Source organism: Rattus norvegicus, chromosome 3, assembly GCF_036323735.1.
Source record: "Rattus norvegicus strain BN/NHsdMcwi chromosome 3, GRCr8, whole genome shotgun sequence".
Classification (NCBI taxonomy): domain Eukaryota; kingdom Metazoa; phylum Chordata; class Mammalia; order Rodentia; family Muridae; genus Rattus; species Rattus norvegicus.
Genome location: NC_086021.1, coordinates 64210537 through 64226419, shown reverse-complemented (window position 1 = coordinate 64226419; position 15883 = coordinate 64210537). Strand labels below are relative to the sequence as shown.

At 44.9% G+C, this 15883-nt stretch overlaps 1 protein-coding gene across 37 annotated transcripts in view; it reads right to left on the bottom strand.

The window, feature by feature from the left end:
- The window catches only part of Pkp4 (plakophilin 4), a 203592-nt gene that overhangs the window by 18167 nt on the left and 169542 nt on the right, over positions 1–15883 (bottom strand). For all 37 annotated transcript variants that reach the window (NM_001427440.1, XM_039106305.2, XM_039106316.2 and 34 more), the window contains 3 exons: positions 14549–14681; positions 13084–13297; positions 1073–1256 (listed from right to left, as the gene is read on the bottom strand). In NM_001427440.1, coding sequence (NP_001414369.1) covers positions 1073–1256; positions 13084–13297; positions 14549–14681 — 531 coding nt within the window. The remainder of the gene's footprint in view (positions 1–1072; positions 1257–13083; positions 13298–14548; positions 14682–15883) is intronic.

Genomic DNA, 15883 nt, shown 5'->3' with positions numbered 1-15883 from the left:
TACCATAGATTCACCAATAACTCTTATGTCACCATTTTCTTTTATGGTGCCCACTGCTACCTTCTTGATCCCTATTTGTATCTTTTTCACAGTTGGAGCCCAATTCAGCTTATTTCACCCTAGTGACATTTACCAAGTATTATAGCAGGGTCACCTAAGAGCCAAGGCTGACTCCCTCTCCTTCTCTTGCTCATTCTGTCTTCATCTGTGTACAGCTCATTCTCTCTGCAACCTGTCTCTGTAAAATTCTCCCAATAAAACTGCCTCTTCTCTTTATCTCTCTCTGTGCTTTCTTACATGGCCTTTCTTTCTTTTTCATGTACGAGTTGGGCATATCCTATTCTGTCAAATCTTTCTCTGATTTGTCACTTTGTCTGCCACCCAATTAGACATCACTTTCCATCATGGGGGCTTCCTTCTGCAAACCAACTTTACCTTCATTGTTTGGGACTAAGGTGTGTGCTAAGGGCTAAGCCATAGCCACCACAGCTTGAGAGCTTTTTTCAGTAGGTAATATACACAGTGTGATCAAATATCCTGTAAACCTGGTAAGCAAATAAGGAACTGTTCCTCAAACTGGTAAAGAGACCCACAGACTTTCTACGTTAAAGGTCATGACTAAGGGCACAGAGTTGGACTGACTTACTTATAGAACTCAAAACCAACAGTTGTTGAAATAGGTCTCTTTACATCCTGAACTTCAGTGAACATAACCGGAACTGAAACAAAACTAGGCTGCGTCAGACCTGCAGTAATTATGTGATAATCAGATAAACAAACAAACAAACAAACAAACAAAGCAAAACTCTACTACAGAGAAACGGTTGGCACTGCCACAGTGCCCTCAGGCTAAATGGGCCAAGGGGCCTTTCTGGCTAATTTACAGGAGTTATATGCAAACATGCAGCCTGTGCTCACAGTGTCTCCTCACACAGTGACAAAGTCTGTACCCTAAGCTATGAAGGAGAGCCACCACCTTTGGGGGATGTTAGCCAGACAGTGCCTTCTACAGTCAATTTACTTATGACACACATTCTTCAATCGCGTAATTAACTGGGAAGGAAGCACTGACCTCAGGCAACCTGTCGTGTTCCGCAGAACCAGCGAGGTCTGAAATTTAATTTTATGATCATCATCAAAGGAAGAGTCATTCCACCCAGAATGTGGAACTATCACAGTGTTGGTTAAGGTTGAGAGAGCATCTCGAATGATTGTCATCTTTACAGCGTCACATGAGGATAAATTCCAAAGAACCCCTGAAAAGAAGAAGTTCAAGCAAAATGTATCAGAGATCCTGCATCTTTAAGACAGGAGCAAACACATGAATCCAACTGAAGGCAACCCATCCTGCCTCTAGAATGTACAAGTTAGGCAACATTTGTCTTCTCAAAAGACTGTCCTATTTCCACTCTGTTAGCAGGAGGCTTGGATTCAATTTCCCAAGTACTGTAGAGTATATTTTTCTGTAGACATCAACAACATGGAGGGTTGCTGTATTTGCTTCACTTTCCTTATTTAAGGTTTACACATTCTCACTTTTCTTTGACTGGTTTTATTGCTATGTGTCTGAAGACTGTAGGTTACTGACATTCCTCTTTAGATACAGGAGAAAGTAATAAGGGACTATTATTGTTAACTTATTGCCATAACTCTTTATAATCTGTACAGAAATGGGATCACGTCCAAGATGTCATCTACTCTAGTGGCATTTTCACATCAACTCGCTTTCTGAGGTAAGGGAGGAGGTGGAAAGGGGATGGGGTGGCTTTCTTTGCCTCAGTCTTTCAGAGTCCCGCACTCCTGTTGTGTTTGTGACAAGCTGCTCAGAAGGCTTCACCAAATCATCAGCGCTGGATACTTGTGGGTCTGTGGAGAGAAGGGGCTGACAGTCTGCCACTGTCTATGGGAGCGCGGCGGGTCTCTCGATACAACTGATCAAGAAGCGCACTGGGCCAGACAAGACCCAAGACTGCTGCTCCAAATGCGGTGGGCCTGGAGCATGACTGAGTAGTCCTTCTCTGACTGTAAAGTATAGAAGATAGCCTTTGTGTCTGTGGGAGGAGAGGAGAAAGCAAAGGCGAGCCAAGGAGCTAAAACAAAACCAACAACAACAACAACGGAGACCCTGACTCTATGCCCAAGGGCTGCGTTCCCTGGCCATCCCTAGACTAGAGATGTGTCAGTAATGGAGACTGATGCTATGTATTGTCCTCATCCTCTGTGTCTGTTCTCCTCTTGCACTTGGCCTTGATTTCTAGACCTCATTAATTTGGTTTCTCAGCCCCCTTCCCCAAGGACTTTCACCCTCGGTCTTTCCCATCCACTATAAGCACAGCCTCTAAGGACTTGATCTTGTGTGGTGCCCATCTGTTTGGACCTAGGCTAGTTCTCCTTTAAGGAGGGTGGATATGATATAAAGGAGGGAGGATCTAGACAATTCAGAAACCGGAAGATGAAGGCTTTGATTTGTTTCTGAAAGTGGATTCTTCTCACTATGACCTTTGCTTACAGACACAAGGTCCCACTGAGAAACTTGGCACATATGTGCCTAGGTGCTTAGGAATAGAACTTTACTGTCGGACTTACTTGCTCATGGAGTGTTCTCAGACAATGGTTGGGTACCAGTTTGCCAGGGGTTTGGCTGGATTGTCTAAAGGGCAGTTGGGAAAGAACTAACTGAACATGGCCATCTTTATCTTTGCTCCATAATGGCTGTTACTGCCTGTTTCTGTTTCCCATGTGTAGAAGATATTAGCTGAACATTTTCTTAGCTGGAAGACAATGATAGACAACACCAGACAGCTAACTCATGGAAGGTCTGTCTTGACTAAGGAACAAGAAAAAGGAGGAAGACAGAAGAGTGGGTTGAGGCATAGCAGGATTGGAAAGACTCGAACAATTCCTGCTAAATGAAGCCATGGCAACCTAGGGTGCCAGTGTGACTACCCAGGAGTGGGAGCCAGTTAGTGGCAGCATATAGCTCACTGGCCATTGATGGGGAAAATGTTATTACCTGAAACCACGCCTGCTGACAGCTCGGCAGCGTGTGATTCCTAACATGACTGCTGCAATTCTCTTTCTGTCAAAACCTTTCACGTTCCTCACATCACAAAACAGAACTCTTGGGGACAGCTTCATTTTCCAACAAGCTACTTTCTTCATCAAAGAAAAGTCAAGTAAAATGTAAGGCAAGGCTTATACACAGCAACACCCATCACACTGGAATCTGTAAGTATCACCAGATGTACAGATGCCCTTCATGATCCATGGGGAGGGGGTGGGGCGGTTGATTCTTGGTCCGCTCTGTAGTTACCGAGGCCGGCAGACGCTCCTTGTGATAATGGCTTGTGGTATCTGCACGTAACTCGTGCTCACTGTCTCCTGTCAACTCTGCATGGATTAGCTCACACACCTAACGCAATGCAAACACTGTGAGAATCTGTGGTATGCTATAACTTTTATCTGAATTTTTCTGCTGTACTGGCATTCCCTTGAACACTGTTCCTGCTCGCAGTTGACAATGCAGACGCATCTTAAGTCGGGAAGTAGCTCTTTATCTCCAAAGAAACTAAGCGGCTTGCTCCGGAAACTTCAGTAGAAATCACAACCGAAGAAAGGGTTCAGGATGAGAAATTAAGGGACACTGGCTCCAAGGTCCCTTGTTTTTGTTGTTTTTGTCTTCATTCCAAGCTACTCCTAAGCTTTACTCCTGGCTACAGGGTATTTTTCATATTTGAGAAGTCTCCTGATTTTTTTTTTTTAATTGAACTAGAATTTTCCTTCTTTTCTCCAAGGATTGTGAGTGGCAGGTAGTCTTGGATGCCATTCTATATTTCATCAACAGTCAGTTTGGGACTGGACACCAGATAAGTGCCCTCAAATCAACAAGAGCAAAGACACCATCATCATCTGACTCACAGTGGCTTTAGTCCCCCTGTGCCAAGAACCAAGATGCCCCAACTCAATTAACTTTCCCACTTGATTACTTTATACGTGCACAGAGATGGATTTTCCTGAAGGCAGATGAACATTTATTTATACTTCTAAATTGAATTTGCATTTCATTAGGCATGTGTGGGCATCTATCTAACTCTGTTCCTTTTCATGTTTTTTACACATGTGCAGGATTGTCGGTACCAGCATCTACTTGTTGATGGATTAATTTTATCTCCTGTGTTTGTTTATAAAACTCCCCTTGGTGTTCTGCCTACCAGGCTTAGAGAACAGACTGTGACTTTTCTTGAAACAACGTTCAACTGTGCCTTTAAGGTCCATAAAGCAGAGAAAAGTCCAGAAGAACATTGCAGATCTTCAGCAGAGTCTGCCGGGATGTACATGCTGCCATCTGGTTCTAACTCTCAGCCTCAGAAGTACGTGCTCTATCATGAATGCCCATCCCCCAGACTGCAAGGCTGAAAAGAATGGGGCTGCCAGAAAAGGAGATGTCAACTTGTTTCAAGACAAGCAACCCCCCAGTAGATGAGCTAATTATACATCTTTGGGTCAACTGGGGTGACTTATGGGTCATAAAACCAATCTACCAGCAAGACTCAGCCTTTTATTTCTACAACCAGAGCAGCTCCCAGATGTATCAAGACTTATCAGAACACAAAGAGCCGTGTGCCTGGGATTCTTTGTCCACATGGGGAGCCTCCGGCTATAACATCTGGATATAAAATTTCCTTCAAAAACCATGGAGCGGCATGTTCCGTCACCTCGTTCCCACACAAAAAGTTAAAATGCTAAAAGTAATTGTAATTTAGTTTAGGAAGCTGGAGGTTTTATTTATTTTAAAGCAATTAGCTCTTTGTGTTGAGGACGGAGATTTTACATATACAAATGAACTGAGAAGGTATTAGGAATTGCCGTGTGGATTGTAAAAATGCTGATTCTCTACCATAGAAAAGTACAGATAATCATGAGTAGCCAATAAGCAAAAAGAAATGCTGCCACGGGAGATGAAAGTTTGTTTTCTTCCCAAAGAATGAACAAAGTAATTAAAATACCATTTCCCATAAATTCGGCACTGCATACTGTTGAAAGCGCTCGCATTTAAAGCTGGCTGCATAACTAATCTAATGCTCAACTGATAGTGCTGTATTCACACTGGAAGCTGATTTTGCTGATTAATTAAAGTAATAACAACTACTTGAAAGTACATATTTAAAAGGACATTAAAAACCAAATAACATTTAAAAAGTGCCTTCACTGGGAATACATAACGGCCGACAAACGTGCTTTCTCTCTTGGACAGAAAGGACCATTTTTAAGCCATTTACGTTTATATTGTATTCAGTTCATGCTCTTTCCAAATTGCCAAAAATCAAGCCCCTGCACACACCACCAAAGGAAGACCCCCTAAGACCCAGTGCTCACTACAAACCACTCACTGCACTGTTTCCTCCCGAGAGCCAGCACAATCCCAGTGTCTTGTTCATTTCTGCAGTGCTAGAAATTGAACTGGCAGTGTCCTGCTAGGAGAGCGCTCTACACCCAAGCCATGTTCCCAGCCTGGACGGTTACTCCTTGAAGTCCTTGGCTTCAGCACCTTTCTTAAGATGCCTACAAGGTAACCAGAACCACCCCAGCCTCTGGGGTGTGAGGAACGTCAAAGGAGATGAGGATGACCATAGCTGATTGTCCTGTCCAGGGCAGAGAGAATATCCTGCTGAGTCAGTGAATGTGCCTGTGCTGGCTTTAACAGGACTGAGTGAGGTTCACAGGCTCAAAGGGAGTGGCGCTATTGAAGGTGCCCGGAAGGTACTGTTGGAGGAAGTGTTTCACGATGGGTGGCCACTGAGGTTTCAAATACTCGTCAGGCCCAGTGCTTTCTCTGTGCTTGCTGCTGGTCCATCTGGATACAGAACTCTCCGCTGTCTGCCCAGTCCCATGTCTGCCTGCTTGCTGCCATGCTTCTCACCATGCTGACAAGGGAATAAACCTCGAACTGTAAGCACCAATCACATGCTTTTCATAAGAAAATCTGCTGTCATGGTGTCTCTTCAGAGCAATATGGACCCTAACTAAGACAGTGATTCTACTCCTGCTCTGGGACAGCAGCACTGCCCAGTCTAGATCATGTTCTTGTTCTCACAGCACTGCATCCATGGACTTAGGAGAACATGGGCGCCGTCACACACACCTGCCCTGCAAGCATTCTTGAACACAGTGGTGGGAACATTATAGTACAAAAACCCTGGTACGAGGGCTTCACTCTTCATGGGCGTGTCGGATTGTGTACACTCACACGATGCTGATACCCGGCTAGGAAGGCGGGTGGGTGGTGGTCTCTAATCCAGGACCACAGCTGGCTCTGAGAATGCACTCACTATTATTCTCCAGCTAGCCTTCAGCTGAGGGACTCAGAACCTAGACAGCCTCGTCTGCCTCTCTTCTGTGGCTGCACCTGACGATCTCTCCTTTGCTCCATACGCTCTTGACGAATCTCTGTGACTTTTTGTTGGGAAAACAGTACTATCAAGATGCTATGGTAATTACATTTTGTCACAATATGGCCACCCGCTGCTGCCTGCCAGTCACAAAACCTGCTTTTTAAACGTATGTCATTTCCTCTCAACCACTATACAGGCTAAGTAATACAGAAATCCAAAACCTGAGATACTTTAAAATCTGATTTCAGATTTTCAGATCAGGGTTGCTAAAGTCTATGTAAACATTTTTTTAAAAAATCTAGAAAATTCTTTAATTTGAAGCCCTCCTGATCTCCAGAATTCCAGGGAAGGCATGGTCAACTTGTACAGACCTGTGCTGTCTAGAAGAACTGTAGCTATCAGCTATGTGGCCAAGGAAGCACCTGAAATGTGGCTAGTTCTGATTGAATTGTATAAAACATACTAGATTATAAAGACTTGGTATAGAATCTAAGCAAAATACCTCATAATTGATTTAAAACTGTCATATTCTATTGGATCAAATAAAATACATTATTAAAATTAATTCCACTGTCTTTGGTTTTGTCCTTACTTAAGACGGGCACTGGAAAACTTAGAACTATGTATGAAGCTCCCATGACATTTCTGTTGGGTGCTGGTCGGTTCCCAGGTGAGTTATATGCCCTCACTCAGGTGAGTTGTAGGCCTTGGGACAAACATGAACACAGCTTCACACACCTCAAAAATTCACAAAGCATGGTTCCATTTGTCACCAGGGAAGCAAGAATCTGACAGAGGTGAAATGTTCAGAGCTTTGGGCCTGTAAGGAAAGCTGTCTGTCTGTTTGGGGCCAAATCCCACCATCACACACTATTGCGTTGTCCTTCCTGGACAGTTTAAGTTATGGCCACTTCCGTGTAGTAGCGCTGGAGGCTACCACACTGACCTGAAGTAGGAAAGGCAGAGGTCCCAAGAAAGGGGGGTGGGACACCCTTAGGTAGACTATGACTGAGGAAGAGTAGGAGAGGACAACTTGAGGCCTGGGCTAGCCTGCAAGGTGGGCAGGCCAGACAGGTGGGAGGGCTGAAATGCTGACATAGCGCTTACTTCAGTGAGGGTGAATCAGGTTACCATATAGCCTATGTCACAGGACAGTGGTTTCAGGGTGAGGTGGTGAGATAAGGAACCACCTGTGAGAATGTGGGGCTTGATGCAGCTGCCTTTGGTGTTAAAGATGAGCCAGCAGTTTGTGCATGTGTAAAAATAGGGTGCTGTTGACAGAATGAGGAAGTCGGAGGGGTAACGAGGAGAGAGCACTGCCTTCCAAATGCCTGCAGTTTGCAGCTTCAGGCTAATCGCTTGAGCCTCCTACCTACCAGGGCCACTGTGCCATCAGCAAATTATACAAATGAAATGGGATTGGGATAATGGGAAAGCAATTATTATGAGTGGGACATGAGTACTGTCTTCAATTACAGGAAAAAAATGCCTTTCTGTGGATAAATTCTGAGGAAAAAATATCATGGTAGCATACAATCATTTCCAGGGTTACGGGGAGGTCACAATGGCCACTAGAGTAGCCATGTAGAGCTACTCTTGGCCTAAAGGCATGGGCCATGGTGTCTTCCTGATAGGCCTCCTGAGTGGGAGCCCTTCTCTGTCTCTGCCTGGCTCACCTCAGAGCTCCCTGGAATCCCTGCACATTTAGATGCACAGTTGGTCAGGTGTGAGAGAGCTCCCCCAGGCGTGGCTGTGGTGGAAACAGGGTGCTGAGTCTGAGGGAACAAAGTTTCCTAGATGGGAGCTCTGGAGAATGGAGGCTGGCTGCAGCAGCCATTCTGGGAGGGCCCAGTCCCAACACTTAATCCAAAGGGGCTTGTTTCTGCTACTCAGTTCTCCCCACATGAAGGTCATGAGGGGGTGAGCTTCTTGGTGTCAGGAAAACATAAGCACTGACCTGCATTTCTAGGGCTTTCTAATCACAAAGGTCAGTCGTGGCACCCTAATCTACCCAGGGGTCTTTTTGTAGAATCTCATTTGTACTTTAGCATGTTCTCTACTGAGGTAATTTTGCCACTTGGTGTGTGCTGTGAGGAGATTAAGGATACCACATGGCTGTGTAGTTCAGTGTCCCCTGGAATATTTCTTCAGGAACTAAGCTTACAATTCAGGAATGCTGACAGCTGCCCATGAGGGACACAAAGCTGGCTCCTTCTGTTGGAAGCAGGTACAATAGAACAGACAGGCTACAAAAGGGAAACAGGGAAGGTTCTGAGGTGCTGGCAAGGAGCACAGTGGCCCCACCTCCAACCCTTGTTTTGCTGGTGACACAGATTCTGACAAGTGTCCTATGAGCAAAGAGAGTTAGTTATCCAGTCACTTAAGGATGTGGTCCTCAACCTTCCTAATGCTGTGACCCTTTAATACAGTTTCTCATGTGGTGATCCCCAACTACAAATTATTTTCATTGTTACCTTATAACTGCAATTTTGCTACTGTTACAAATCATAATATAAATATCTGGTATGCAGCATATCTGATATGTGACTCCTGTGAAAGGGTCATTTGACCTCCAAAGGGGTCGTGGCCTGCAGGTTGAGAACCACTGACTTAAGAGTCTATGTATGTCTGAGGACACTTTCTCATCTGTACCTGCATTAAACTAACAGCAGAAGCTTTGAGACGAGCGGGTAGAGTTGTCGGCTGCAGGGCATCAGGCAGGGGCAGAGCCTGGAACACGGGGGGCGGGGGAGTTTGATGTGGAGTCTCCCTGTGTGTGCCCACCTTCCTCATATTTATAGGCTGCCAAGTTTACCGAGGCAGTGCACCACTGCAGGCCTCTCCTTTGCTGGGAAATTCTCCCCTGACCAACGCTAGCTGACCAAGTTCTCCATGTGACTTTAGGTTCCCACTTGGGCTGCCTCATTCAGACAGAGGGTCTATTATTCCATGCACAAGGGCGCACCAGACTCTGACTGTCACTCCCGACAGAAGAGCAAAGTCACACTGCAGTGAGCTGAAACTTTAGGATTATGCCAGGTCACTAGCTTGACAGGAATTTATTGGTGGAGTTCTAGGAGAGCTCCCTAGAGTACTGGGTAAAATTCAAGTAATTAGGATCCTACGATGTCCTTCTGTTGCCACCTCCATGGAAGGGAAAGTATTTGAAGACAGAGTTGTGTCTGGTTAGCCTTTCTCAGAACCTGTGCTGGGGAGGGGAAAGCAGCCTGCGTCAGGAACTCCGCCTCCCTGCGCCCGGTTTCTCACCTGCGATGCGGGTGCCCAGGTGTGCCGCTGTGGAACAGCAGTTTCTACAGGGAGTTTGCAAGTTCTAAGTTCGTCATGCGCTAGGAGCTGGCCCATCTATAATGAACTATTTTGGGATAGTACCAATTATACCTATTTTTTTTGTCATTTTCTCATTACAAATTTTTATGGCTTGAAATGAACAGAGAAGAGGGAGGGAGGGAGGCTGGAGCCTGGTGATGAATGATTTTGTTATTAGTGTTATAAGTAGAGCAGGTGGTAAGGATTCTTACTAATTATGGCTGGGAAGTGGGAAGGGCTGATGCTAGATTTCTGAAAATAACGTGCACAGCTCCTAATAGCTCAAGTAGTCCAGAAAAGCAGGAGAGTAATGGACTGCCTCCTGTCTAGATCCGGTGACAAATGGCTGTATAGAAGGCATACTATTGAGGTCAAAGAAACCAAAATAGAATTTTCCATCCTGCAATCACATAACTCTTTATGTATGAATGACCAACTCTTGTCAGGCTTACTGTTTGCTAAACCTTTGCCTGGATCACCTGGTTTTCCTTAGCAGGTATCTTTTTAAAAAATTAACCACCACCTAATAAGAAATTATGGAGTCAGTGACGAGGGTAAGATGGTGTGGCCCGTGTTCTGCATGGCGTCTGCAATGGATGGATGGCTTGAATTAGCCATTTGGATGAACAATCCTGTGTGACCTTGGAAAGCATACACAAGTGGGATGAACTGAGCCTAATGCTACTGAAGAACAAAGGCTGTCCCCAGGCTAACACTGGTGTCGTAGGGATGAGTAACAGGTTAGAGCTTTGGGATACCTGGTTCATTACAAGGGAGGTCTCCGGATTCTTTAAAGCATCTCCAGTTTCTACAGTTTAATACAGGGTCTTTTTAGAATGTCCAGTAAGTATAAATTCATATTTCCTAGCTCAGAAATACAATTTAATAATCTTGAACAAATGATTCGATCCTATCATTTTTAGTGACAAGATGTTCCCTTGGGATCACGGCTGTGGCCCAGAAGACACCGACTGCAGAGCCCGATGGAGGGGCAATTGGACTCTGCACCACTTTTGTGTTTAAGCATAGTAGCAGCAAAACGCCCATTGGGGAAGGGAGATCAACTCACAGCACCCACGCACACAGCTGTAGGTACACGGAGAGCACGGAATGTTTCACTGTGGAAAAACGTTCAGCACAGCGAAAGAAACACAAGAATCATGTTACGTATCAGAGAACCATTTTGATTAGCAAAGATAGCCATACTGTCTTGGGAGAATAATCTTGGCAAAAAGTTTAGTTTTTTTCCTTGAAAGTACAAATGTGGCCAAAAAATACAAGGCCCTGGGCAGTTATTACATTTAAAGCAAATGCAAAACATCCTTTTCAGAATAGTTAAAATTTCTTCACTTGTATAGTAAAAATTGTCAAACGGAAACAAAGAGGACAAAGGGAGAAACGACTTGGCTTTAATAACTAGGTTGAATTACTTAATATTGTGAAGAACAGAGGCCTACTTCCAAGTGAATAGTAATTTCTTCAAATGACTAGCAGTTTGAATTCAAGTTTGTTGGCCTAAATATTTTGATTCTAGGTTGGTTTTAATTCTCACCAACAAACTCTTAGTCCACACGAATATCAAACCTCAGAGCCACCGTCTCTGTGAATGGCACTGGCTCAGAACTGAAGGTCAGACGCACAGGGCTCTATTTCAGGGAGGGTTTTACCCAACACTGGTTCCCCGAGGGTGGGGAGTTCAGACTAAAGGGTCTTGGGTCAGAGGGGCCCTGGAGGTTGGCTGTAGGGCAGAATTGGTCATTAGAGCTGCTCTCGGCTCCCACACGAGCTCCACAGCGTCTGTGCTCCCTGCTTCTCATTCATGACAAACGCATTACCCTTGACGCTCAGGCTTGTGTCCCCTGTTCTGGCCAATGTGAAAACTAGTGGGGTTGTCAGTACAGAGACTCATGTCTTGCGTGGCTGATCAGACAAGGTAAAGTTTGAGATCCCACTTAAGCCCCTCTGTGACTGTACAGTTTAAACGACTTATAAATACCGGCTTTGGAAAACGGTTAATGGAAGGACTTAAGGGTCTCCTGATGCTCTCTGGCTTGAAGACATAGCACGGCTCACTTTTTCTATATATTTCTTCTCAATGACCGTCAGGTAAGTCTGGCACAACTGAATGTTACAACTGAGAAATGGAACAACTAACTTTACTTTCTCCTTTTTCCCTACGTTATGGGCTTTGACATATGAGAACACATATCATGCCCGTGTACAAGCACCAACAACTTTTCTAGATACACAGTATGACTTGGTAGTTTCATATTTCAATGTTTACACTGAAATCAAGCTGAGAGCAATAGCCTCTGGGAACTGGAAATATGTTTCTTACATCCTCTGTGTGTGAGAGCTGAGGGATACATTTCCAGATTGATCATTCATCATTTCACTTGAGCATTTCAGATTGATCATCCCCTTTTCAAAATTTTTAAAGGACTGCTTCATCAGCAGCCATTCCATTTAAAATGATTGCTGCCAACAGTATGTGGTTATAAAATAATTTGATTTTCTCTACTATATATGTATGTTTGAAAACAATGTTTCTTAAAAGTCAAAAAAGCTTCGAAGGGGCAGAAAACTCTGGAAGAAAGACCAGAAGGTGCTTATAGTTTTATACTGGAAGACTACACAGGATAGAGCTGCTTCTGAACTACATCCCCCGTGTCCCTCTTCAAGGCCGGGGCCCACACCTTAGGAAACCCTGTGCTCTACACAAAGGGAAGTGTGTGGCATATAGGGTGACGAAATGAGAGGCAGGCACCCAAGCAAGCACTTGGTCCAACGTCCCCCAAGCTGAAGATCACGAGCCTTCCTCACATGTGGATTATCTACTGTCAAATCAACCTGACCTACTTTTAAATAGTGGGGAAAAAAAGGGAGGAAAAGGAAAACATGGACCTTTGTGTACTTTTCTTCCTGTTTAGCAGTAAATTTTATATTATAAATTCTTTGAGGTCTATTCAGGAAAGACAATATAAGAATTTCTTACAAGAAAAAAACTTAGCACTAAAAGTTCAGAAAAGCTTTCTTTCTTCTGTGAGAAATTAATGAGGGAAAAACAGAAAAGAAAACATGCATTAGGGATGTCAAGACCACCGTGAGCCATCGGCTAGTTAGGCAAGGGAACTGAGTGTGAGTGCCTATGTACCGATACGCACACGACTGATATGCTAGAACACTGCAAATGCCTTCTGGGTGCAGGCCTTCCCAGCTGTGAGTAACAGCTGGCCCACCTACCTGCCCAGCGCATCATCTATGACTCCCAGCGTTGCTTCCAAGGCCTGCTCTCTGCCACTCTGCAAGGGCAGTCTAGACTGTTTCCAGCACTCCCTCTAGACCGTCCATGCTCTCTACCCACCTGTAACAAGCTCCCTTACTTCTGCATCAATGGACTTTCTCAACAGTCGCAGCAAGGCAGGGATGCCACCGACATTCTTCATTGCTATTTTATTTTCATCTGTAGACTTGCCAAACACAAGGTTTCGCAGGGCACCACAAGCATTCTTCTGAACTTCCAACACCCTGTGGTCCAATAGGTCAACCAGATGCTTGATTCCCCCTAGCCTGTACACCTGGAATGAAGAAAAAATAGGTACCAGGCCTGAGTGATGAGCAAGAGATGGATGGGTGCATAAGTCTGCTATGGTGATTGTGGAACACACCCGCTGAGAATCCTAAGGACGGGCCTAAGAGAGTGCTCCTTTCCTGTGCGCAGCGCTTAAAGAGAGAAGGGAGATCCGGGGATTGGCACCTGCACGCAGGCCAGTCACATTCTAGGCACCAGCACGCACACAGGGTGTGACACTTTCCCTGTAGGGATATGTGGAGTGAATTCACAAGTGCGATGGTCCAGACGCTCAGAGGCCACACAGGAAGGCATCTCTGGCCCTGGCTCTCCAGGGGGCTCCCCTCACACCCTCTTCTGTTTGAGAATTCTTCAGGGTTTACTTGCAGGCTGCTCGCTTTACTTACCTCCACTCCAGGCCTGTAGCTGCTGCGCTGTTTTACATATTGAGCAGATAATAACTGTCACCGCAGGATAAGGGCTGAACTATTAAAACAATCTGCATGTTACAGAACACTGGCCAGTAACCAGTAACTCACCATTTCCATAAACACCAAAACACTCGCCTTCACCAGAACCTCATGAGCTACATTAACTCCCTACTTCAGTGAATGCTGTAATTTTTCATCTAATAGATCCTTTGAAAAAATTTCTGAAGCTTGGGTTCCATTGATTTTTGCTTCATGGTTTATAACTATGCTAACTAAGTGGATGAGCTTTGACAAGGCTGAAAGCACTCAGAGTGCACTCTCCCAGGCTTTCCTGAGAGGCAATAAAATGTACAGTCAAGAAGTAGAAGAGAATCTGAAACGAATATCACTTCAAAAGGAAATGGTTTTTGTTGTGGTTTTTCTAGGACTTTTCACTGTGCTAAGGATTGAACCTAGGGCCTTGCAAGCACAAACTGTGCCACTGACAACACCCTCAACTCCGACTCACTTAGGAATTATTTTTATTTGTACATTTTTCTAGGGTCAGGTGTTTTGCCTGTGTGCGTGTATGTGTAACATGTGTGTGCAGTACCCACAGAAGCCAGAAGAGGGCACTGGGTCCTTGTTAACTGGCATAACAGATGCCTATGAGCTGCCATGTGTTGCTCCCAATCAAACCTGGGTCCTTTGCATAAGTGGCCAATGCTCTTACCTGCTGAGCCATCTTTCCAGTCCCCCACACCCCCAGGCATTTTTAAATAGAAAGCTAGTGCTGTTAAGTGGCAGGCACTGTGTGCCCAGGTCACGGCAGGCTTCGGGGCTCGTACCTCCATCTTCACTTTGTTGTCGCCAAAGCACAGGTGCTGCAGGTAGGCCGCGGCATTCGCCTGCACGGACGGGAACTGGTGTTGCAGCATGTGAATGACTTCTGGCAGCTCAGGGTCACGCCAGGCAAACTCCCTACATGGAAGAGACACGGCATCAGAAAGGAAGCAGAGAGGAATGCCACATTTCTGATAGGAAAAGTTCAGCAAAGGCAGACTTTAGAAGTTATAAAAATCTTGATGTTATCTCTTTGAAAGCAATTTTTTCCCAATCAATGTATGCGGAGGCTGAAATGCTCGTGATCTTAAAGAAATCATGGTGCACAGACACAGAGAAAGAGCCGGGAACAAAGGGAGTCTCAGTGTGGGCAGTTTCCCACTTCAGGGTTCCTCCTCCAGACTGCAATTTCCTTCCTACCCATCTAGGAAGCAGCAGATGCAATGTACAGGTACGAGTGCGATTTAGCTGAGTGAGACGTCACACCTGAGGACAGGAAGGCCTGACGGGAGAGGACAAAGCTGTTACAGGCTGCTAATCACAGATACGGAGGGTAATCACGGTGATTGTCTGGAACCTTAATAGTCATAGTTGCTGTGGTTATGAGACAGAAACACAGAGTGCGGAGAAGAAAATAGCCTGACAGAAATGCTGTGACCAAGAACTCCATTCTGAACCTTCCTGACCTTTACATTTTCCAGAACTGTAGTACGTGTGGAGACAGGAGCACACGTCGTGTGTCAGGCGCTCTCCCGGCGGTGCTCTCTCCCTGATTCCATGTGATATGTGTGTATGAGAGACCAGAGCGCGGCTGGGTAGCACCTGCGCATGTCTCCCATGTTGCTGTATGATGTGAGCACACATTTACCCCTAACAGATTCCTTTACACTTTCTTTTCTGGTGGCATCACACTGTCCCAATTTTATGATGTCATTGGATCAGCCTAGTATTTAGGATTTTTGCCAACATGTCATTTTACACAAAGGAAATAGTTCCTATAACAAAAAATATGTAGACCCCCACTAAGGGATGCCAATAAACTTTAATGAAAATAATGAATTCACATTGAATAAATTGATAAAAAATACTTTTCTTTATTAATAACCAATAGAGACTTGTATTGAGTTGTGTTTCTGTACGTGAACACTAACTAATAAATGCCATTTGTAGTAATCTATTTGGAGGTCTCCCAGTACTCCACCAAAGGGGCACAAGTCAGCCGTGGTATAGTTATATAGAGAAATGACACGTGCCAGTAGACATTAAGTTACTGGTGTATCAGTAGCGTGCACTTATTTTTTTGTTTTAAGCAACAGTACCATAGGACATGATCCAAGAGG